Source organism: Chelonia mydas, chromosome 3, assembly GCF_015237465.2.
Source record: "Chelonia mydas isolate rCheMyd1 chromosome 3, rCheMyd1.pri.v2, whole genome shotgun sequence".
Lineage (NCBI taxonomy): Eukaryota > Metazoa > Chordata > Testudines > Cheloniidae > Chelonia > Chelonia mydas.
Genome location: NC_057851.1, coordinates 27,999,421 through 28,022,396, shown reverse-complemented (window position 1 = coordinate 28,022,396; position 22,976 = coordinate 27,999,421). Strand labels below are relative to the sequence as shown.

At 40.3% G+C, this 22,976-nt stretch overlaps 1 protein-coding gene across 2 annotated transcripts in view; it reads right to left on the bottom strand.

The window, feature by feature from the left end:
- ROCK2 (Rho associated coiled-coil containing protein kinase 2) overlaps positions 1-22,976 on the bottom strand; it is a 177,479-nt gene that overhangs the window by 23,013 nt on the left and 131,490 nt on the right. For both annotated transcript variants that reach the window (XM_007063284.4, XM_043542258.1), the window contains exons 28-32: positions 19,309-19,379; positions 18,171-18,259; positions 16,710-16,788; positions 16,183-16,444; positions 15,211-15,424 (exon numbers count right to left, since the gene is read on the bottom strand). In XM_007063284.4, coding sequence (XP_007063346.2) covers positions 15,211-15,424; positions 16,183-16,444; positions 16,710-16,788; positions 18,171-18,259; positions 19,309-19,379 — 715 coding nt within the window. The remainder of the gene's footprint in view (positions 1-15,210; positions 15,425-16,182; positions 16,445-16,709; positions 16,789-18,170; positions 18,260-19,308; positions 19,380-22,976) is intronic.

Sequence of the window (22,976 nt, the reverse complement as noted above, 5' to 3'; positions counted from 1 at the left end):
GGAATGAGGATAATCAATGGGACAAAGTAATTCTATGGTACAAAATATATCGGAAGGACAGAACAGATTGTGCTGGTGGGGGAGTGGCACTATATGTGAAAGAAAGCATAGAATCAAACCAAGTAAAAATCTTAAATGAACCAAACTGTACCACAGAATCTGTATGGATAGTAATTCCATGCTCTAGTAATAGGAATATAGCAGTAGCAATATATTACAGACCACCTGACCCGGATGGTGATAGTGACTGTGAAATGCTCAGGGAAATTAGAGAAGCTATGAAAATAAAAAACTCAGTAATAATGGCAGATTTCAACTACCCCCATATTGACTGGGTACATATCAAATCAGGACAGGATGCAGAGATAAAGTTTCTTGACATCTTAAATGACTGCTTCTTGGGGCAGCTAGTCCTGGAACCCACAAGAGGAGAGGCAATTCTTGATTTAGTCCTGGAGCATAGGATCATAGAATCATAGAATATCAGGGTTGGAAGGGACTTCAAGAGGACATCTAGTCCAACCCTCTGTTCAAAGCAGGACCAATCCCCAACTAAATCATCCCAGACAGGGCTTTGTCAAGTCTGACCTTAAAAACCTCTAAGGAAGGAGATTCCACCAGCTCCCTAGGTAACCCATTCCAGTGCTTCACTACCCTCCTAGTGAAAAAGTTTTTCCTAACATCCAACCTAAACCTCCCCCACTGCAACTTGAGACCATTACTCCTTGTTCTGTCATCTGCTACCACTGAGAACAGTCTAGATCCATCCTCTTTGGAACCCCCTTTCAGGTAGTTGAAAGCAGTTATCAAATCCCCCCTCATTCTTCTCTTCCGCAGACTAAACAATCCCAGTTCCCTCAGCCTCTCCTCAAGTCTTGTGCTCCAGTCCCCTAATCATTTTTGTTGCCCTCCACTGGACTCTTCCCAATTTTTCCACATCCTTCTTGTAGCGTGGGGCCCAAAAACTGGATACAGTACTCCAGATGAGGCCCCACCAGTGTCGAATAGAGGGGAATGATCATGTCCCTCGATCTGCTGGCAATGCCCCTACTTATACAGCCCAAAATGCCATTAGGCTTCTTGGCAACAAGAGCACACTGTTGACTCATATCCAGCTTCTCGTCCACTGTAACCCCTAGGTCCTTTTCTGCAGAACTGCTGCCTAGCCATTTGGTCCCTAGGATCTAGTCCAAAAGGTGAATATAGCTGGACCTCTTGGTAATAGTGACCATAATATAATTAAATTTAACATCCCTGTGGCAGGGAAAACATCACAGCAGCCCAACACTCTAGTATTTAATTTCAGAAAGGGGAACTACACAAAAATGAGGAAGTTAGTTAAACAGAAATTAAAAGGTATAGCACCAAAAGTGAAATTCCTGCAAGCTAAACAGAAACTTTTTGAAGACAACATAATAGAGGCTCAAGTTAAATGTATACTCCAAATTAAGAAACACATAGAACCAAAAAAGAGCCACCTTGGCTAAACAACAAAATAAAAGAAGCAGCGAGAGGCAAAAAGGCATCCTTTAAAAAGTGGAAGTTAAATTCTAACGGGGAAAACAGAAAGAAGCATAAACTCTGGCAAATGAAGTATAAAAATATAATTAGGAAGGTCAAAAAAGTATCTGAACAACAGCTAGCAAAGACTCAAAAAGTAATAGCAAAAAATGTTTTAAGTATATCAGAAGCAGTGGGGCCACTGGATGATCGAGATGCTAAATGAGCACTCCAGGATAATAAGGCCATTGCGGAGAAACTAAATGAATTCTTTGCATAGGTATTCACGGTTGAGGATATGAGGGAGATTCCCAGACCTGAGCCATTCTTTTTAGATGACAAATCTGAGGAACTGTCCCAGATTGAGGTGTCACTGGAGTATAGCTAATGTGATACCAATTTTTAAAAAGGGCTCCCTGGCAATTACAGGCCGGTAAGCCTGACTTCAGTACTGGGCAAATGGGTTGAAACTACAGTAATGAACAAAATTGTCAGACAAATAGATGAACATAATTTGTTGGGGAAGAGTCAACATGGTTTTTGTAAAGGGAAATCATGCCTCATAGATCTACCAGAATTCTTTGAGGAGGTCAACAAGCATGTGGAGGGATCCAGTGGATATAGTGTATTTAGATTTTCAGAAACCCTTTGACAAGGTCCCTCACCAAAGGCTCTTAAGCAAAGTAAGAAGTCATGGGATGAGAAGGAAGGTTCTCTCATGGATTGGTAACTGGTTAAAAGATAGGAAACAAAGGGTAAGAATAAATGGTCAGTTTTCAGAATGGAGAGAGGTAAATAGTGGTGTCCCCCAGGGGTCTGTACTGGGAGTAGTCCTACTCAACATATTCATAAATGATCTGGAAAAAGGGGTAAACAGTGAGGTGGCAAAATTTGCAGAAGATACAAAACTACTCAAGATAGTTAAGTCCCAGGCAGACTGTGAAGAGCTACAAAAGGATCTCTCAAAACTGGGTGAATGGGCAACAAATTGGCAGATGAAATTCAATGTTGATAAATGCAAAGTAATGCACATTGGAAAATATAATCCCAATTATACATATAAAATGATGCAGTCTAAATTAGCTGTTACCACTCAAGAAAGATCTTGGAGTCATTGTGGATAGTTCTCTGAAAACATCCACTCAATGTGCAGTGGCAGTCAAAAAAGCAAAGAAAATGTTGGGAATCATTAAGAAAGGGATAGATAGTAAGACAGAAAATATCATATTGCCTCTATATAAATCCATGATATACCCACATCTTGAATACTGCAAGCAGCTGTGGTGGCCCATCTCAAAAAAGATATATTGGAATTGAAAAAGGTTCAGAAAAGGGCAACAAAAATGATTAGGGGTATGGAACGGCTGCCATATGAGGAGAGATTAATAAAACAGGGACTTTTCAGCTTGAAAAAGAGATAACTAAGGGGGGAATATGATAGAGGTCTATAAAACCATGACTGTGGAGAAAGTAAATAAGGAAGTGTTGTTTACTCCTTCTCATAGCACAAGAACTAGGGGCCACCAAATGAAATTAATAGGCAGCAGGTTTAAAACCAACAAAAGGAAATATTTTTCCACACAACACACTGTCAACCTGTGGAACTCCTTGCCAGAGGATGTTGTGAAGGCCAAGACTATAACAGTGTTCAAAAAAAGAACTAGATAAATTCATGGAGGATAGATCCATCAATGGCTATTAGCCAGGATGGGCAGGGATGGTATCCCTAGCCTCTGTTTGCAAGAAGCTGGGAATGGGCAACAGTGGGATGGATCACTTGATAATTACCTGTTCTGTTCATTCCCTCTGGGGCACCTGGCATTGGCCACTGTCAGAAGACAGGATACTGGGCTAGATGGACCTTTGGTCTGACCCAGTATAACCATTCTTATGTTCTTATGCTAGTGAAAAATGGCATTAAAAATGGAATTGTATTAAAATTAACCTATAACCTGATTAGGTCTGAAATCTGAGATAATTTAAAACTGGTATAGCACACAGGGAAAATCAGTGTGTGGTTGATTTGATTTAATTATTTAGCTCTCCCATTCCAGCCCTAAAATTCAAAGGGTTAAATTAAAACAATTCTACTGTGTTGTCTCATCACATTCCAAAATACAACGGGGCCAATTAAAGTTATATATTCGCATTTCACTACCTATCTTCTTAAAGCAATTCTTGCAGTTCTGTATGCTTGCTCAGCTGCTGATTTTACAAGTTACATAGATGATAACACACATCTGAGATAAGAAAAGGGCCCAACAGTTCAGGCTTTCCTTAGTGTTCTGTAACATCTGCTACCAAGCAAAGAGGATTATGGACATTAGAAGTATAATAACTGTATTGTTATTGCATGGCATCACTAAAGGGTAGAGAAGTTAAGGTGGTTTGTGTGCTTGAACTATGTATTTTCATAGTTTAAAATATCTGGATTCCTTTTAAGTGTAACCTTGATGCTGAATTTTGCATTTGTAATGCTTGATTTTGTGATAATTGCAACATCTCTCTAATGTTTTTTACTCTTAAATTACTGTATATAATCTCCAACCTTAACTCCATTTTAAACATTTTTTTAAACTGGGAAGAAATGTAAGGCCTGACCCAAAGCCCAATGAAGTAAATGGAAAGATACCAATGGAGCAGCTTCTCTTAAACATGTAATTTACCTACATTTACCTGCAGCCCAGCTCAACACACACAAAATGTTAAGTGTAAGAATTGGGTTTTCAGTAGAAATATCAGACAGGCAGTAAGATGCCTGCACTTTTCTACTAAGTCCTTCAATATTTTGGTACAGCTGAAATTCTAAATCACATATGATATAACTATATGAAGTTCCATTTCTAGAAGGTTTGGGGTGGAGTGGAATCTCATCTTCAAAGATAAGTAACTGTACTGCTGGAGCATTCTTTAGTCCAGGAAAACTGCTAATTAGACTGTGATTCTAATATGCTATTGTATAGCAAAGTAGTCAGTACTTACCTAAAAGAATATTAAAAATGAGATCAGTTTATTGTTTTGCTTTTGGAGTAAATTTATCTTTAGTGTCATTCAGCATTAAAAAGTAAGAGAGACAGAAGCAAATATGGCTTTTCCTGCCTCTACACTGGATTTCAGCAGGTAGCTCCTACAAGCTGCAACTAATAGACTTCTCCATCTCCCTCAAAGAAAGATGGGGTAGAGAGAGAAAGCATGTGTACACATTCTTATCTGCTAATCTGTGACAGAAACAAACAGACCAACAGAAAGAGGCTAAAACAACAGTGAAAGAAGAACTGGTACCTAACTTTAGCTACTCCTTTTCTCAGAGTCCCAATTTAAGATTTCAATAGTCTCTCTATTTTAAATCAACCATTTTAATCCTGACTTGGCAAAAATGTAAAGAATTAAATGATGTATGAGATAGAGAAGGCAACAACTTATACCATCTCTACGTATTAGGTTCTGAAAAGAACCAACTAAATTTAATTGTTTTTTTGTTTGTTTCATTTTTGGGGGGAGGGAGGGTGTTTTCTAATTAGCTCTAATATTAGCAAAGTCATCTAGGTTTGTATGCTGGCACACATAATGGAGTATACATGGAGACTCCCTTTCAATAAACTAGCCTGAGTTTTCCCTCCATTAACAACAATCCGACACTGTGAGAGGATGATTTTGGATATCAGAAAAGGAACTTCTCTAAAAAAGTGCTATGATCACTGGTTGGTAGTGACAACTAGCCCACAGTATTGTGCATCATTGAGAACATTACCCCTCACAACTGAACAATTTCTCTTGATGAAGTCTGAGCAGACATCAGTCTTCTTGCTGATCCTCTCCTCTGACAGACTGCTGCACTAAGCACAACCCTTTCAAAAAAATCAATTGTCTAGATAAAGTTAGAGCCCTCTTCTCCTGATTATAAACCAAAGACTAGGCAGAAGTAAGCTAATCATCTAGATAAATTTTCAAGTACATTTTCCTCTGTCTTAAGATAACAGAATCCACTATCAAGACCTTTGGAAAAAATTGAGGGGAAGAGAAATGAAAATCTGATGTGGAGAGATGAGAATTAAAAATTGTCTTTGTCAACAGAAAATCTCAGGAATTTCCAGTGGAGATTAGCTATGGGAATATGAAAGACTGAATCTTAAAGGCCTAGGCAGGGACACATGCACCCTGGAGATGAATGAATGGCTGCAAAGATGGTACTGATCAGAGAACGTGGGCTTCCTCAACCATGGGATGCCATTCGGGAGGGAGGACTATTGGTAAGAGATGGAGTTCACCTGACCAAGAAGAGGAGCATCCTTGGACACTGACTAGACAAACTATGAGGAAGGCTTTAAAATAGGTTCAAAAGGAGCAGAAGAAAAATGCCCACAGGTTGGTATATAAAAAAAGTGACCTTCACAGAGGGCGAGATGCTAGGGGGATAGGGGAGGGAAAATGGACAATTACAATAGTTTCAAAGAAGCAATAAGAGGGAAAAACTGTGGATGTCTATACACAAATGTAGGGAATATGGGGAATAAACAAGAAGAACTGGAAGAATTAGTATACAACAGTTAAGTCTTATTTTAGGTTATCACTGAAACTTGGTGGGATAAATCTCATGATGGGAGTACAGGTATGGAGGGCTATATCTTATTCAGGAAGGAGAGACAGGAGAAAAAGGGAGGAGGTGTTGCTGTATACATCAAGAATCTATACACTTGTTCTGGATTTGTTTATAGACCTAATGGGGGTCAAAGTGGACTTTCTGTGGTTGACAAATTACCTGAGAAGATAGCAGATGGTAGAGAAATTGGGTTGCTAACTGGACTTCCTTGTATTATCTGCCTGTAAGAAGCCAATCATCAAGCTATGGGAAGACAGTAAACCCATTTCTTCTCATCCAAGCTGCCACCACTGAAAAGACCTTTGTAAAGATCCTGGGTGCCATAGCTAGTCTCAGTGGAAAGATTCTGAATAGTTAATGGTCATGACCAAGGAGGAACCTGAGGAACCTTCTGTGAGCTGGGTGAATGTCTATATGAAAGTATACGTCTTTCAAGTCTAGAGCCACGAACCACATGGCTTCGTCCAGAGAGGGAATTACTGATACCAATATAAAGAAAAGGAGTACTTGTGGCACCTTAGAGACTAACAAATTTATCTGAGCATAAGCTTTTGTGAGCTACAGCTCACTTCATCAGATGCATGAATAAATGTGTTCGTCTCTAAGGTGCCACAAGTACTCCTTTTCTTTTGGCGGATACAGACTAACACAGCTGCTACTCTGAAACCTGATATCAATATGACCATGCAGAATTTTAATTTTTGTATAAATACATTTAGTCAGTGTAAGCTAAGAATCAATCTCCATTCCCCATTCTTTTTGGGGACTAAGAAGTAAGGGGAATAGAATGCTTTCCCTTGACGTTGAGGTGGAACTCTTTCTATGGCTCTCCAGTGGAGAAATGAGTCCACTTCTTGACACAGAATTTGGTCATGAGATTTGTCCCAGAAAAGGAACCATAAAGAGGTTTTATGGGCTGGGGTTGACAGAAGCTCGATCAAATAGCCATAGTGAATAATTTCCAGCACTCATTTGTCTGTTGTTAAAGCTCTCCAGTTGTGGGTCTCCAAAAATACTGAGGGGCAATGGGTCTTGACAGTCCCATCAAAAGAAATTTGTCGTCTGTGGGTTAGCGTGAAGTGTGGCAATGGATGTTGCAGGAGCTGTGTACTTAGGCCTTTGTACCTTTTGTTGTTTGAGTGGTGGTTCCTGGAAGCACTGGTGGTAAAATGGTTAAAGAAGTAGTCTTGCTCTGTACTCCTATTTATGATGCTTTCTCTTAGGGGCAGGAGTATAGATACTCAGAAAACAAAGCATGGTCTTTGAATCCTTGAAAGAGTAAAGAGAAACATCCTCTTTTCACAGAGTAATTTAACTGAATCAAAGGGCAGATCTTGAATTGTATTCTGCACCTCTCCAGGAATACCTGAGGATTGTAACCCAGAATCCCCCCTCATGGGAATGGCCATAGCGTGCACAGGATCTACTGCAGTCTGGAGATAGGTTTTGGCCACTAGTTTGCCTTCATAAATTATGGACTGCAACTGAGGTCTATCTTCCTGAGAGAGCTTGTCCTTAAAATCCAACAACAAGCATGATTAATGAAGTTGTATTTAGTTAGAAGGGCGGGATAATTTGACATTCCAAATTGGAGAGAGGGGGAAGAGAAGATTTTTCTCCTTAGGAAGCTGAGCTGTTTAACACCCTTGTCCAAGGATATAGTTTTGGGATGTTGCAGTCTGGATCTTTTGGTGGCTGCTTGTACCACCAGAGTTGGGCTGGGTGCAAGGGAATAGAAACTCCGCCCCCTTACATGGAATGAAGTAGCATATCTCAGCTCTCTTGGCATTGGAAATGCGAGAAGAGGGAGTGTGCCACACTGTTCTAGCTGTATTCATGATGGCCCCATTTATCGTGAAGGCCTCTCAGCAGGACTTGAGGGTTACAAGATGCCCAGAAATCTATGTTAGGGCTCCTGAATCTCTTCCAGCTGTATCTGGAGCTCAGACACCACCCTTTGTAGGAACTCCTGATATTGCTTGTGGTCATCTGGCAAAGATGGTAAAGATGGGGCTAACTGCCTCATTTGGGGAAGATCATGAAATTGCTCCCGAATCATCAGAAATGTCAGATCCAGTTCAACTTCATCTTCCTCATACACTGATGGGGCCAGTTCTTGTTGGCCAGGAGATGGTAAGTAAGGCTCACATACTGCTCCCAGGAGCATAAAGTAGGCATCCCAGGGGCCCCAAGGACCCCAGTATGAGGAATCAAGTGGCTGAGGAGGACCCCATGGCACAAGGTGGCACCTGTGTCTTGGAAAGTCATATCTGGTTGGAGAATGGAACCCAATCTCTGAGGACCAGTTTCTAAATAGTAAGATTAGGGCCCTTCTGGAACTTCCGACTCAACGAATGAAAAAGCCGGATCCTGAACTACCAGTGTAACCAACAGTACTGGTGATTGGGTATTCAGGCTTGTGGGTGGCAGAGGAGAGCAGATTTGTATCCTTGGAATAACTTCCTTCTCTGGAGTAACTATGTCTCTGAATAAAGAGGGACACAAGGGGGGAGGGTGATGATAGGGGAGAGCAAAAATATCCTTTGAAAAGACATAGGTCTCGAACCACCCTAGGGTTTGGCGGGAGTTGGTGGAACTGTTGGATCTGATGATTCCCTGGTCACAGTGGAAGTTGGATCCCGCCACAGCTGTGACTATATCAGTACAGGGTCTGATCTGGATGTCGAAGGGATGTCTGCCTTTCGGTTTACAATTTGGAACCAATATCAGAACTTAAGTATCTGTGCTCCTTTGCACCACTTCCTTCTGTTGAGGTGGTTTACTTGGGTTTAAATCTTCAGGACCCATGCACAAAGACTCTCCCAACTTTGAAGAATGCAGACAGGGAGGGATCTCTTGTCTTCGGGGAAGCTTTGGAAAAAGATTTGTTTCTATGCTTGTGAAAAGCCCCTTGCTCTCACGAGAAGCCTTCTTCTTAGGTTTGGAAATCTTAGCTTTGACTCCTGAGCTTCTGCTCAGAGGAGCACTCCCTGTTGACTGAGGCCAATGTACTGGGGTGGGGGTGGGGCAAAGGGGGAGACATGGTGTGTGTCTCCATGGCCCAGATCTGATTGGGGTCTCATGGTCTTCTCCATCAGATATTTTCTAAACCTTAGCTCTCAACCTTCATGAGTTCTGAGAAGGAAGGAGAGGCCAATACTGTACTTAGATGAGATGTGAATCCCACCTAGGCACTAAAGCCAGCGTTGGTGTTCATCACTCACTGAAAAGGAGTGGCAGCAGAAAACGCAATTCTTGAACCCTGGGACACTGGACATAATCCTAATTTCCCTGGGAGGATTTCCAGGAGGCAGGGAAAAATAACTAACTACACTAGTAGTTAACGCTAAAAGAATAAAATACCAAAACTATTTACAATATGTTTACAGATTGAAGGAGTCAAGGGAAGAAGCTGTGGACACAGAAGGTTCTGCCTTAGGCCATGCAGTGGTAAGAAGGAACTAGAGAGGTGCCAGTCTGCGCTGCCCCTTATGCCCTCTGTTCAGAACACGAAAAGAACTGTGCATGTGCAGACCAATGGACACATTTTACTAAAAATCTCCAGACTCAGGTGCATGGTGCACACGTATACCCACATTTGGAATATACAATAGGGACCATTCATTTGAAGAAATACTAATGGGTCTCGCAATGTAATTATAAATGGAGAATCATCATCGAGCAGGCGTGTTTCTAGTAGAGTCCCACAAGAATCTCCTTCTTGGCCCTATGCCATTTAACATTTTATCAGTGATCTGGAAAAACAAAATCCTCACTGATGAAGTTTGCAGATAACACAAAAATTGAAGAAGTGGTAAATAATAAAGAGGAGAGATCACTGATACACAGCAATCTGGATCACTTGGTAAACTGGGTACATGCAAACAATAGGAGTTTTAATATGCCTAAATATAAATGTATACATCTAGGAACAAAGAACGTAGGCTACACTTACAAGCTAGGGGGACTCTATCCTGGGAAGCAGATTCTGAAAAAGATTTTGGGGTTGAAGATAGTCAGCTGAACATGAGCTCCCAGTACAATACCACAGCCAAAATGGTTTAATGAAATTCTTAGATGCATAAACAGGTGAATCTAGAGTAGGCATAGAGAGGTTATTTTACTTCTGTAATTGGCACTGGTGCAACTGCTGTTGGACCATTTCAGAGTAACAACCGTGTTAGTCTGTTTTCGCAAAAAGAAAAGGAGTACTTGTGGCACCTTAGAGACTAACCAATTTATTTGAGCATAAGCTTTCGTGAACTACAGCTCACTTCATCGGATGCATACTGTGGAAACTGCAGAAGACATTATATACACAGAGACCATGAAACAATACCTCCTCCCACCCCACTCTCCTGCTGGTAATAGCTTATCTAAAGTGATCATCAAGTTGGGCCATTTCCAGCACAAATCCAGGTTTTCTCACCCTCCGCCCCCCCACAGACAAACTCACTCTCTTGCTGGTAATAGCCCATCCAAAGTGACCACTGTCTTCACAATGTGTATGATAATCAAGGTGGGCCATTTCCTGCAGAAATCCAGGTTCTCTCACCCCCTCATCCCCCTCCAAAAACCACACACACAAACTCACTCTCCTGCTGGTAATAGCCTATCCAAAGTGACCACTCTCCTTACAACCTGCATGAAAATCAAGGTGGGTCATTTCCAGCACAAATCCAGGTTTTCTCACCCCCCCCCCCAACACACGTTACCAGCAGGAGAGTGAGTGGGGGGGGGGGGGGAGTGAGAAAACCTGGATTTGTGCTGGTAATGGCCCACCTTGATTATCATGCACATTGTAGGGAGAGTGGTCACTTTCGATAAGCTATTACCAGCAGGAGAGTGAGTTTGTGTGTGTGGTTTTTGGAAAAAAGGGGGGGGTGTGTGAGAAAACCTGGATTTGTGCTGGAAATGGCCCAACTTGATTATCATACACATTATAAAGAGAGTGGTCACTTTGGATGGGCTATTACCAGCAGGAGAGTGGGGTGGGAGGAGGTATTGTTTCATGGTCTCTGTGTATATAATGTCTTCTGCAGTTTCCACAGTATGCATCCGATGAAGTGAGCTGTAGCTCACGAAAGCTTATGCTCAAACAAATTGGTTAGTCTCTAAGGTGCCACAAGTACTCCTTTTCTTGTTGGACCATTGTATCCAGTTCTGGTGTCCTCAATTCAGACAGATGTTGATAAACTGAAGATGGTTCAGAGAAGAGTCACGAGAACATATAAACGATTAGAAAACATATGTTATGGTAACAGACTTAAGGAGTTCAATCTATTTAGCTTAACAAAGAGAAGGTTAAGGGGTGATCTGATTAGTCTATAAGTACCTACATGGGGAACAAATATTTAATAATGGGCTCTTCAATGTAGCAGAGAAAACATGATTCAATGTTTGGAAGTCTAACATGATTCAATGTTTGGAAGTTGAAGCTAGACAAATTCAGATTGGAAATCATGCTCAACTAATTATTTTGGGGAAGTTCTATGGCCCTGTGTTACCCAGGAGGTCAGAGTAGATGATCACAATGGTCCCTTCTGGCCTATAAATCTATGAACAGTCTTCAAATATATTAAGGCTGTTATAAAGAGAATGGTGATCAATTGTTCTCTATGTCCACTGAAGATAGGACAAATAGTAATCAGCTTAATCTAAAGCAAGGGAGATTTAGGTTAGATATTAGGAGAAAATTTCTAATTATAAGGATAGTTAAGCACTGGAATATGCTTCTGTGGGAGGTTGTGGAATTTCTGTCATTGGAGGTTTTTAAGAAGAGGTTAGACATACAACTGTCAGGGATGGTCTAGGCATACTTGATTCCTGCCTCAGCACAGAGGGTTGCACTAGATGACCTCCTGAGGTCCATTTCATAGCTCTATGATTCCATAAGCCATTAGTGACTTTCTGGCATCTGTGTTCTACCATCACTATGCTGCTTAGCAGGGTCTTTTATTCTGAAAAGCACATTTGTTGAAAACACCTCTCTGTTACCTGTGTTGGCTATCAATTGATGAAAAAAAGGATGGGGAGTCCTGCTGTTTATCAGAAACTTTTCTTTGTTACCACAGAGAACTCTGAGAGCTTGGCTGAGTTCTGTGCTCTTTCAGTCAGAAGCATCTTTTATATTTACATCAGCCCTTGTGTTCTGGAGAGGGACAATAAAAGAAAGTACAGTCCCTATTGAAGAGTATGTTCTCTTGTTCTCTGGAAGGAATATTTCTGAAGTATCAAAATTCCAAGTTTTGCAGCAATTAGACGCTAGAGATGAAGAGACCATCCCTTTAAGTGGGACTCCTTTCTCAGGGCACTGAAGATGCAGGAGACTGTCTCTTGCAGTGCTATATCTGGGGGAGAGGGAACTGTGGTGGGAAACAGCTTGACAGCTCCATTTATTCTCCACTAAGAGTGATATAAAGGCTAAGGAATATAGAAATTTGTCCATGCAACTATCCAATGGATTAGCTGACACAGCGGGTGGGAAATGGACCAACTAGCACCTTTGAATCCTAAAGATTCATTGCCCCCAAACTGTGGCAAAACTTTAGGGTGGTTGGGGGTGGGTGGGTAAGTAAACAGTACTCATGCCTGGAAACACAGGCTGAAAAGTAAGCTAAAGAGAAATATCTTCTGTGTCCTGTATGAAGTTACGTAAGATTGACACAGAGTTCTGAGGACAGGAATAGTCCTGATGTCAATTTTTCCTCACATGTAGATGGACAATAGAGAAGGTAGAAGTAGCCTATTTACTTAAACATTGGGTGAGCTTTAACAGGAATACCTGACACTTAGCACTTTACATGTTCAAAGGGCTCTTGTAACAGTATGTACACATTACCTGCAAACACAAACACAAACACAAACACACACACACACACACAGAACACATTATTAAGGTTGCAACGTCAAGCACCCAACAGTTAGGCAATTCCAGAATTAAGGTTGCCTTAATTCAGCCCTCTTGTGAATATGCATTATTATAGGGACTTGAATTACATGAATACATGCTCTTTTTTCCACAGAACTCCTGCCTCATTCAGTGCACAGACAATGAATCAGTGTTGTATAATGAATAAGGTTGTTGTCTGTCAAACCCTTACTTCATTTTTTGCAGAAATTGGAATGTGTGTGGTGAATGAGGCAGATGACTGCAAGAAGAGAAAGGATGGTTTCATGGTGAAGGCAGCTGAACGCTGCCCTGGGGAAAATGGATTCTATCCTTGCCTCCGCCACAAAGTTCCTACGGGTATATATATACTACCTGCCGGATTGGCGGGCAGTAATCGATCCAGCGGGGCTCTAGTCTACATGCGATAAATCGACCCCCGAGCGCTCTCCCATCGAGTCCTGTACTCCACCACCGCGAGAGGCGCAGGCAGAGTCAACGGGGGAGCGGCAGCAGTCGACTCATTGCAGTGAAGACACCACGGTAAGTAGGTCTAAGTATGTCAACTTCAGCTACGTTATTCACTAGTGTAGAAAAGGCCTATGTGATGGCGGGCAAGTCACTTATACCAAACTTTTCACAGATGATCATTAATTGTGTGTTCCTCATTTTCTAGCTCCCCAACCTGAAACCTTGAGGTATGGTTTGAAGAAGTGCTGACATTGCAACTTTTAAAGTAAGTGTGTACTGTCCTAGATTTTTCAAAGAAGCAAACTAAAAAAATAGAAATTCTATCTGGTGGAATCATATTGACACCCACAAGGGTAATTACCAGAGTTGGAACCTTTAGATCCACTGCACAGATCTCTGCCACTTGACCTAACAGAGTAACTGATAAGAATAGTACGTAGTCATCCTCTAGAACTAGAGTAGAGGGCAGAGAGAGACTTTTGCCAGTAGGTTTTCACAGATATTTGTAGACAGTACAGGGATAGTGAGATTCTGAAATCTTGGATTCCATTCCAAGCTCTGCAGAGGAGTGGCTCTAGTGGTCACAGACCCTTCTGCCCCAGTTCCTACTAGCCTCTCTTTGCCCCAATCTCCTCGCCTCGCCAGTCCCAGTCTCCCCTCCTACTGTGCACTGGCATCCCTGTCCCTACCTCTGTTTCTATCCTGGCTCCCAGTCTCTTTCTCTAGCCAGTCCCAGTCTTCCCCACCAGGCTGCCAGTTCAATTTCAGCCCCAGCTATCCCCCATCCTCTCCTTCCCACATAGCTCCTTGCCCTCAACCTACTCCTTCTACTGCCCCACCTCTCCTCTGAGGTCTGGCTTTTGTCCCCTCTGTATTCAAGTCAGACTGCTCCTCCTCTACGCTGCCTAGTTTCTGGGTGCCTCCACTGAAGCAATGAGAACACAGAAGAACCACAACAGCCTATAGGAGCATCTGCAGGGGAAAAAAATCTTACTTAGCATCTGCAGCCCTGAGATGCAGCATGTTCAGTGCACACAGAATCTTCAGAGAATTTAGGTGCCAACCGCTAACAAGTCTCTACTGAGCATGTGTGAACTAAGAATTTTCAAAGGCTTGTAAATTTGCAAAATTTGGGTTCCCCCCCGGACAGTAAAAAGCACATTCCTGATACAAAGGCAACCAGCATTGACAGATTTAAATTCCCTGCTCCAAAGCATAGAGGCACTATTACTTCTTAATGAAATACCTGTAAGAACTTTTTTTAACGTGAGCAAAACAACATATTTTCCCCTAATCTCACGCTCTGAAACAGATGAACTATTTTTGCTGCAATTTCCCAAGACATTTGGCAGAGAAAATTTCAGCCCAAATGGTTAAAGTTTCACAAAAAGTTATAAGTAACTGAAAACAGGATCTTATAATGTGAAGCAAAAAGCACCCTTACACATAGGTGACTGCTACCAGTTCTGCCTATAATATATAACACATACAGTAGATTTAATTCAGAGATAGGCTCATTTAAATAAGGAAATGAAACATGCTTCCTCACACAGCTTTCTTAATATTTTGTATACTGAAATTCACAAAAGATGACAGGATGGTCTTGCATTTCATTAGTCACAGTATAAATACAAAAGGAAACAAAACAAAAAAAGATATCTTTGTGAATTGCCCATACCACTTATGTAATGCAATGTATCACAGTGGGAAACTGTTTAAAGTTATTCTTTAATAGCAACTTTTGCGTTACCTTGGTTTGTTTGGAGGAAGCTGTCGGCTTGGCCGTCTCATAGACTGATTTGGCTGTACCTTCATGGAAGTTCTAGGAGAAGATCGAGCAAAGGGGTCAGGTGCTGGAGGCTTTTTTGGAATTTTTTTCACCAATCGGCTCACCCATTTCTGTTGTTCCTCTGTAGAATTAGCTAACAATAGTAGATTCTTTGCAGTTGAAATATCATAATATACTGTAAGAAAAATTTTAAAACAAAATCTCATTATTACATTTTTTACATGAGCTCACCTTAAAGACTAATGGCCACATCCTTGAGTTCTCATAAATTGCAGAGTGGAAGTCAAGTGGTGCTATACAAACCCAGTATAAAGCTGCCACTTGGGCTGTTATGATCACAAAGCTACTTTGGGTATATAGATTATGCCACAGCACCTTTAACCTTCCCGCCAAAGGAGCCTTTCCAATCTATCCACAGTCTGCACCCTCTTCTGATTTCTTCCATTTGGAGGATAAGGGGATGATTATTCTCCGTGTTACTAAGGAAGCATGTATACAGGGAAACAAACATGTGCTGTTACAGCCATCTCATATGCCCATAAGAGATACTGAGCACAGAGAACTGTGGAACTCAGTCCAGAGGGAGCAACTTTTCTGAGTGTCATAATCCTTATTGCCACATACACTGACATCTCTGTCCTATACCAAAATGCAACACAATCCACTGTGTAAGTAGCCTTTTTGGGTAGCCCTTCCCTTACGATGTTGACAGAACTGAAAGTACGTGGCATACATGCCCCTGTGCTGGCTGAATGTCACTATACTGCAGTGAGCTGATCTTCCCTAACGGAATCCTGATATGCACCCAAGGATCTGTCACTCCAGCAATTACTACCTTGAGCTTATCTGATCCCATCATTATGAGAAACCTGAATCTGAATTAACCTTTAGTTAATTGGCAACCAGGCATTTATTCAATTATTCACTACTTACCTTTGCAAGGTGCTATAATCTCTTCCTTTTTATCCATGTGATCTTTGTGACATTTGATATGGCAGCGGCGACACTCTAGAGCAGGAGGAGGTTTAAACATGTGCCACAGTGGCTTCATACAAGCCTCACAGTTGGTTGGAAAATGATACAGAGTGGGTATAAACTCATGTCCCTTGTGGCAAATGTAATTTGATTTCTCCCCCATAGGCTCCACAGGAAATTCTGGTTCCTTCTTGCTTTCTCCTTCATTAGCATACAGAATCTAGAGTTAAAGCAAAATAACCAGAACATTCATACACAATGGGTGTAGGTAAAGGGCAATTATTTAGCTAGCAAAAATTCAGGAATACAAATTAGAGTAGGTTAGAATAGATTTTCTGACAATTTATATGACCTACTTTTCTCACTTGTACTTGTGCCTTCTTTAATAAAAAAAAATTAAAATATTTTTGAAGCATCTTGTATTTATTTTCATAAGGAATTTTATCAGTTTGTTTTTCTAAAAACACTAATTTATAACTACATACCTGGAATATCCTGGGAATCTCTTTGGAATCTGCTCGGTACACATCGGTCTGTGTGACTGGCCGGACATGGAACAATTTGCTGTAGAAGCAGATTTCAAAGAAATAAAATAAAACAAAAAATACATTTGATATTAGAGTGTTATCTAATTATTAAATGCACTGATTTGAAATATACAATTAATTACGGAATTGTATTGTACCTTAGCTAATAAGGTACATCAGTGTGATGTAAAGACTGCCAGCAAACAAAATTCTAAATCCACTTTATTCAACTTCTATTCCCAACTCTGCATATCAATCTCCAGCCCTTAAACCACATAGCCACAAGAGCCAAATTAAATCTGAATATCTGCATTCTGCACTTGTTAAGCAGAATGTTAGGAACCATTAAGAAAGGATTAGATAATAAGACTGAAAATGTCATATCGCCTCTGTATAAATCGACGGTACACCCCACCTAGAATATTGCCCAGTTCTGGTCACCTGATCTCAAAAAGGATACATTAGAATGGGAAAAGATACTGAGAAGGGCAAACAAAAATGATTAGGGGTATGGAACAGTTTCCATATGAGGAGAGATTAAAAACACTGGGACTTTTCAGCTTGGAAAAAAGGCGATATGATAGAGGTCTATAAAATCTTGACTGGCATGGAGAAAGAGAATAAGGAAGCGTTATTTACTCCTTCACATTACACAAGAACCAGGGGTCATGCAATGAAACTAATAGGCAGCAGGTTTAAAACAAACAAAAGGAGTATTTCTTCACATAATGGACAGTCAATCTGTGGAACTTGTTGCCAGCGGATGCGGTGAAGGCCAAAACTATAACAGAGTTCAAAAAAGAAATAGGTAAGTTTATGGAAGATAGGTTCATCAATGGCTATTAGCCAAGATGATCAAGGATGCAACCCTATGCTCGAGTGTTGCTTGCTTCTGTTTGCCAGAAACTGGGAATGGACAACAGGGGATGGATCAATCACTGATTACCTGTTCTATTCATTCCTTATGAAGCATCTGGCGTTGGCCACTGTTGGAAGATACGATATTGGGCTAGATGGACCATTGGTCTGACCCACTATGGCCATTCTTATGTTTATGTACTGCACTTGTAACCCACAGCCAAGTGTGTGACACAGTTTCCCCACTCTGTGCCAATCTGCAGAGGATCTGAGTTGTTACAGCCCCCAGCTATAAAGTTTTGGCTCTTTAGTTCAAGCTATAGCTCCTCAAGCTCCTAGTTCTGGAGGTCTCTAGATCAGTGCCCAGTGTGTCAGCCAAGAGGGCTGTCAGACACACACTGACTGACCTCAAACTGTAGTTTAAATAACATATGACAACAGAGTCATTATCAGCTCTCAAAAATATTTTCTAAAGTTGTTTTCTTTTCAAGGTCATCTGCTAATGTTCATCTGAAAGTTAACGAAGTAACGTATACCACAATCTCCTGTAATAATACTTACTCAATATCTAACACCATGTAGGGGTTAGAATGTTCTTTATCTTGTTCACTATCATAGAACAGAATCTTCTTACTGCTTACAATTACATACTGTTAAAAAAGATACAAAGGTATTAACATAGTTCTTGAAATACAGGCTTTATCTCAAGTATTTATTTCTGTCAAGTCAAATACTTTCATAACATTCTTTCATAATTTTATTATTAAATAATCAATAATAGCATGGTAGTTTGGGTCCACAATTTGAGCACAAAGTAAGTCATACTTTATATCACAATGACATAAAATTATGATAATTTGGTAACAAACGACCTTTATATTTGTAAACATCTATTTTAAAAAAGATTAAAGAATGGAACCCAATAGAACTGCTAACAGGATACAAAGCTTTTGATTTCTATGTTACTAGTTTAATTTTGACTCAGATTGGTCCTGTTCACAGTGACCACGCGTCCATCCCCTTCACAAAAATCACCACAGTTAGCACATTTGTTGGTAGTCTCAATAAAGGAGCCAAAGACTGAGTAGATAAGACAAAACCTCCCACCCTAAAAGTTGTCCAGAACAGGCAGGTTGGTAGAGTAGGGGGAGAGAGCTGACACCACCATCACCTATGCTGTACCTGTTCTGTGTTTAAAAAAAAGACATCAGGGAAGCTTGAGATACACCACAGGCTGAAACACCACCAGTTCAGGGAAGACATCCAGTTCTTTATCTCCTACCTATACTAGTGTGTTGTTGGGATCAGCACCTAGATGATGAGCAGTTGACTAAAGCTGAACCAAGGCAAAATTGAGGTGATGCTGGTAGGAAGAAGGAAACACCTCAACTCACCTCTTCCTCCCTTATCAAGGGCATCTGCCCTTGGATTATGTCAGTTCACAGACTTAGGATCATGTTTGGACTCCTCACTGCTAGATAACCAAACAGTAAGCGGCAGGTGCGTAAAAAATGTCTACTCCCGTCTGTACCCTAACCTAACAGACTCAGACCTGTCAATGGTGATCTGTGCATGTACTATCTTCAAGACTGATTAGAGAACTGATTATGTAGGAAAGAAGTCACATCTTTAAAAAGCTGCAACTGATACAAAATCTAGCAAATCTGTTAAGAAGAGGTCAATGATTTATATTTCTCACCTTTTTCACCCATCCAAATTTCTTAGTGTTATTTCGGACAGGTAGTGATAGCCAACCCTCTAATCTTGATTCTGCAAATAAATATTAAAGTAAGTATTTAAACAACACACATCCGAGACCACCATACATATGAAATAGCCTTTATTTAGAAAGAATAAGGCAGACATACAAATACCACAATCTGATAAGCAAAATGCCTTGCAACATTTATCACAGCAGATTTTTCAGGGTCAAAAAGCTGTATTGCACAGCCAATACTAGCAAATAATGCCACTCAAAAACTAGTCATTCAGACTAAGAAAAAAGACCCAATGTCTAACTATAAAATTATGCTATCATACATACATTCTCTTTAGTAAAAATAAGACAAAGACATTTATGATTTTAAATGCCTATAATTATTTAACTATCAGCCTCCAGCCACTAAAATTGCTTGTGTGAAGACATTAGTACAGAATACACAACATTCAGTTTTAGGGAAAAAAACACCTTCTAAATATGAATACACATAAGCAAATACATATTTTAAAGCCTGTATATTAAAGTTTGTATTTAATGCATACTACATTTATTTATTTATTAATTATACAAGATCAATACATTTCCTCAAATATTAATTTACTGTGGGAGTTGCGGTGGGTTATAAATAAAATTAACTATTTTCCTGAGTAACAGCAATAGCTAAATCACAAGAGTTTTGGCATTATAATTAGAACTCCTTGCTCTACAACCTTTTCCTCAGAACCTGTGTAAATCACCACAGCTTTCTCACCAGTAACAAGAAGTCACCTTTGGCTAACCCTTTTGCCTTTACTGCAATCAGTAAACGCTCACTGAACCACTTAATAAGAAATAGCTTTTGCTGCTAGTTTCACACAATAGGAATATTTTATACCACCTTTTCTCTGAAGATTTCAAAGTGGCTTTACATACATTAAGCCTCACCATCTCAACTGTAATTTAATATTTGTTTTGTGGTAGAAGCCAAAGACCAATCAGGATCATGCTCTCACTGTGCTAGGTACTGTATCTACACACAAGATCTCCATGCTCCTGCTTACAAACTACTTGAAGATAAGAATTTACCTCATTTGTGAGGCAAGTAGTATTAGGCAGAACTGCTTACCCACAATAATTGCTTTTTGATTATCTATATCAGAAGAGATCATCATACTCATAGATCTCTGCCTCTGCACAAAAACTCTACATTCAAAGTTCTAACACATTTAATTTTAACAAGAGCATCTTGTTCCAGCAGCCTGTGCGTGGAATGTAACATCCCCTGGCCCTGTAATCACCAGTTCCTTTTAAGCAGGTAGTGAAATCATTCCTATGTGTACAAATGGAAATTGAATACAAAGAGATAAACTTTGCAGAACCCTCAACATTGTAGAGAGAAAGGTAGGAGAGAGGTTATCTAGTATGATGTATACACTATCTTCAGAGTATATTTGTTTGTTTGAGGGTTCCCTTAATGAGGATGCACATTTTAATACACACACCAAGTACATGGGCAGCACTGCACATACATTTTGCCCCATTTGTCTGGCTTGTTAGATTGTAATGAAACAATTTAAATCTTCATCACAGCATTACATGTGGCTCTTCAGGGTCCAACATTATGACTTTTAATGGTCTCAGTGGGTTTGCCTGGAGCTACTCTCACTCTGCCTGATATCAGGCAAAGCAAGAAGAATGCTAATCAAAAGAATGCTTCCCAGTGTGAAAAGAATGTATTCACTAAGAAGAAATATTCACATACTACTCTCCAACCTCTAAGAATTCAGCTTGAGGGGGGACAGAAAGTGAATCTTCCCATTTTACTGCTTCTGGGGGCTATTCTCTACTAAGAGAACAGAAAAAGTGACAGGCAATTGTCCCTTACCTGCTGTCAGTGCAGCTGCATAGTTTAAATACTCTTCATTTGATTTGCTGCTAAAACTGGCTCCACCACAGTAATGGTTAAATGCTCTCCCTCCATAACTTTTCCCACATACAGGGATAAGAGAAAAACTGCTGATGAAAAATATTCAGCCACCTCCAGGAAAAGGAATTGGGAGGAGAAGCTGGGTCCCACGAAGAAATGCTCAAGGAGTTTAAAAAATCTCCGTCAGCGGAGCTGCATACGCATTCACCTGCTTCTGTTGTTGTGTATCCCTATAGCATGTTTCCCAGTATCAGAAATATGAGAATCTAGTCTCTCTCCTCTTAAACTGCATCCTTAGTCTGGGAGCAGAGACAGGACAGAAGAGAACATATTTCCTAGGAAATCCCCCTCATGGCAGCTTAGATTTGCCTGTATGCTCAATATTGAACCGTGGGGTTTTTTTAATCTCATCAGGGCAATGTCCCAGCCCTGCCTTATTATCGGAAAGGCAACAGATGTGATTTACTGAAGTCAGTATATAATTAAACATTTCTTAAAGACAGCCTAATTTGGCCTGAACTCTGAAAGCCCTACTGATCTAAGAAGGGTCCCAGGATAAAAGTATGGCGGTTATAACAGCAGCTAGAAAGAGAGACCAAAATCTAGTTTGTGTTTCTTTTATAAGGAGCACCAGAACATAAAGAATCTACTTTTTTCCCTACCTCCGTGTGCTGACAATATTCCAAACTTAAATTTATCCTTATGTTGAAAGTTAGTGCATGTTTCAGTTAATCCATAATCAAAGAAATCTTTAGTCAGATATTAGATGTCACTATGGTAAAAAATCCCCTCACTTTAGTACTAGGAGGGTTGATCCATAGAGTATGTGTATATTCACATATAATTAGTTCAAAATACATAATATATGTTTATAAAAAGAGCTATCTTTCACCACAGCCTCAAATAATTATTTTCTTCGTGCTGCTGGAAAAGTAACTTGATAACTTGCTACTGCCTTTTATGCTGACAAGGATCCATAATGAACACACAAATCTTATGTATTAGGGACCAATTTTTCAAAAAACAACCTCCAAGTTTTTGGCATCTTAGTCATGTAACATCCAACTTTACACAAAGAATTTGGGCAAGCCAAAATTGGATTTGCACAGGCAAGTAGTAGCTGTACTCACAAAGTGAACTGCTAGATATTCAATTGGAGTAGTTAACTGCTCAACCGGAACAAATAGGTAACGTTTTGGATACCCAAAAACTTTGACGTGCATAAAGTTAGGCACAGACACTGGATAAAGACTTCTTTGAACATAGGACAACAAAATCACCTTACAAAAGATTTCTACAAAATGATTGTTTTTAAACTATAGGTCTGATCTGGTTGCAAACACTGAATATTTAGGAAAAAAACAGGCCAATTCTTTGTTCATGCAACATTCTCTTTAGTATGTTCTTGATTACAACTCGCACTTCCAGTGCTTTCGAAAATAGCATATTAATGGTGTTAGTCATAAAAAAGGCCCAAAAGAAAAAGTTAGAACAAAACATAAGTGCACCAAATCGTTTCAGGCATGTCACCTGTGCTATCAGATTCTGAAGGGATGTGTACACAAGACAATGGTTCTTCCTCTGAGTCAGAATCAGAGTCGAGAAGCATGTGAGAACTGGAAGGCTTAGTGGCAATACTGACAGAGGTAGAAGAATGCTGGTAGGTAAGAGACATGGACTCCATAGTGTGGGATTGAGTGATATGGACTAAACACCCAGCACAAAGGAGGAAAAAGGACAG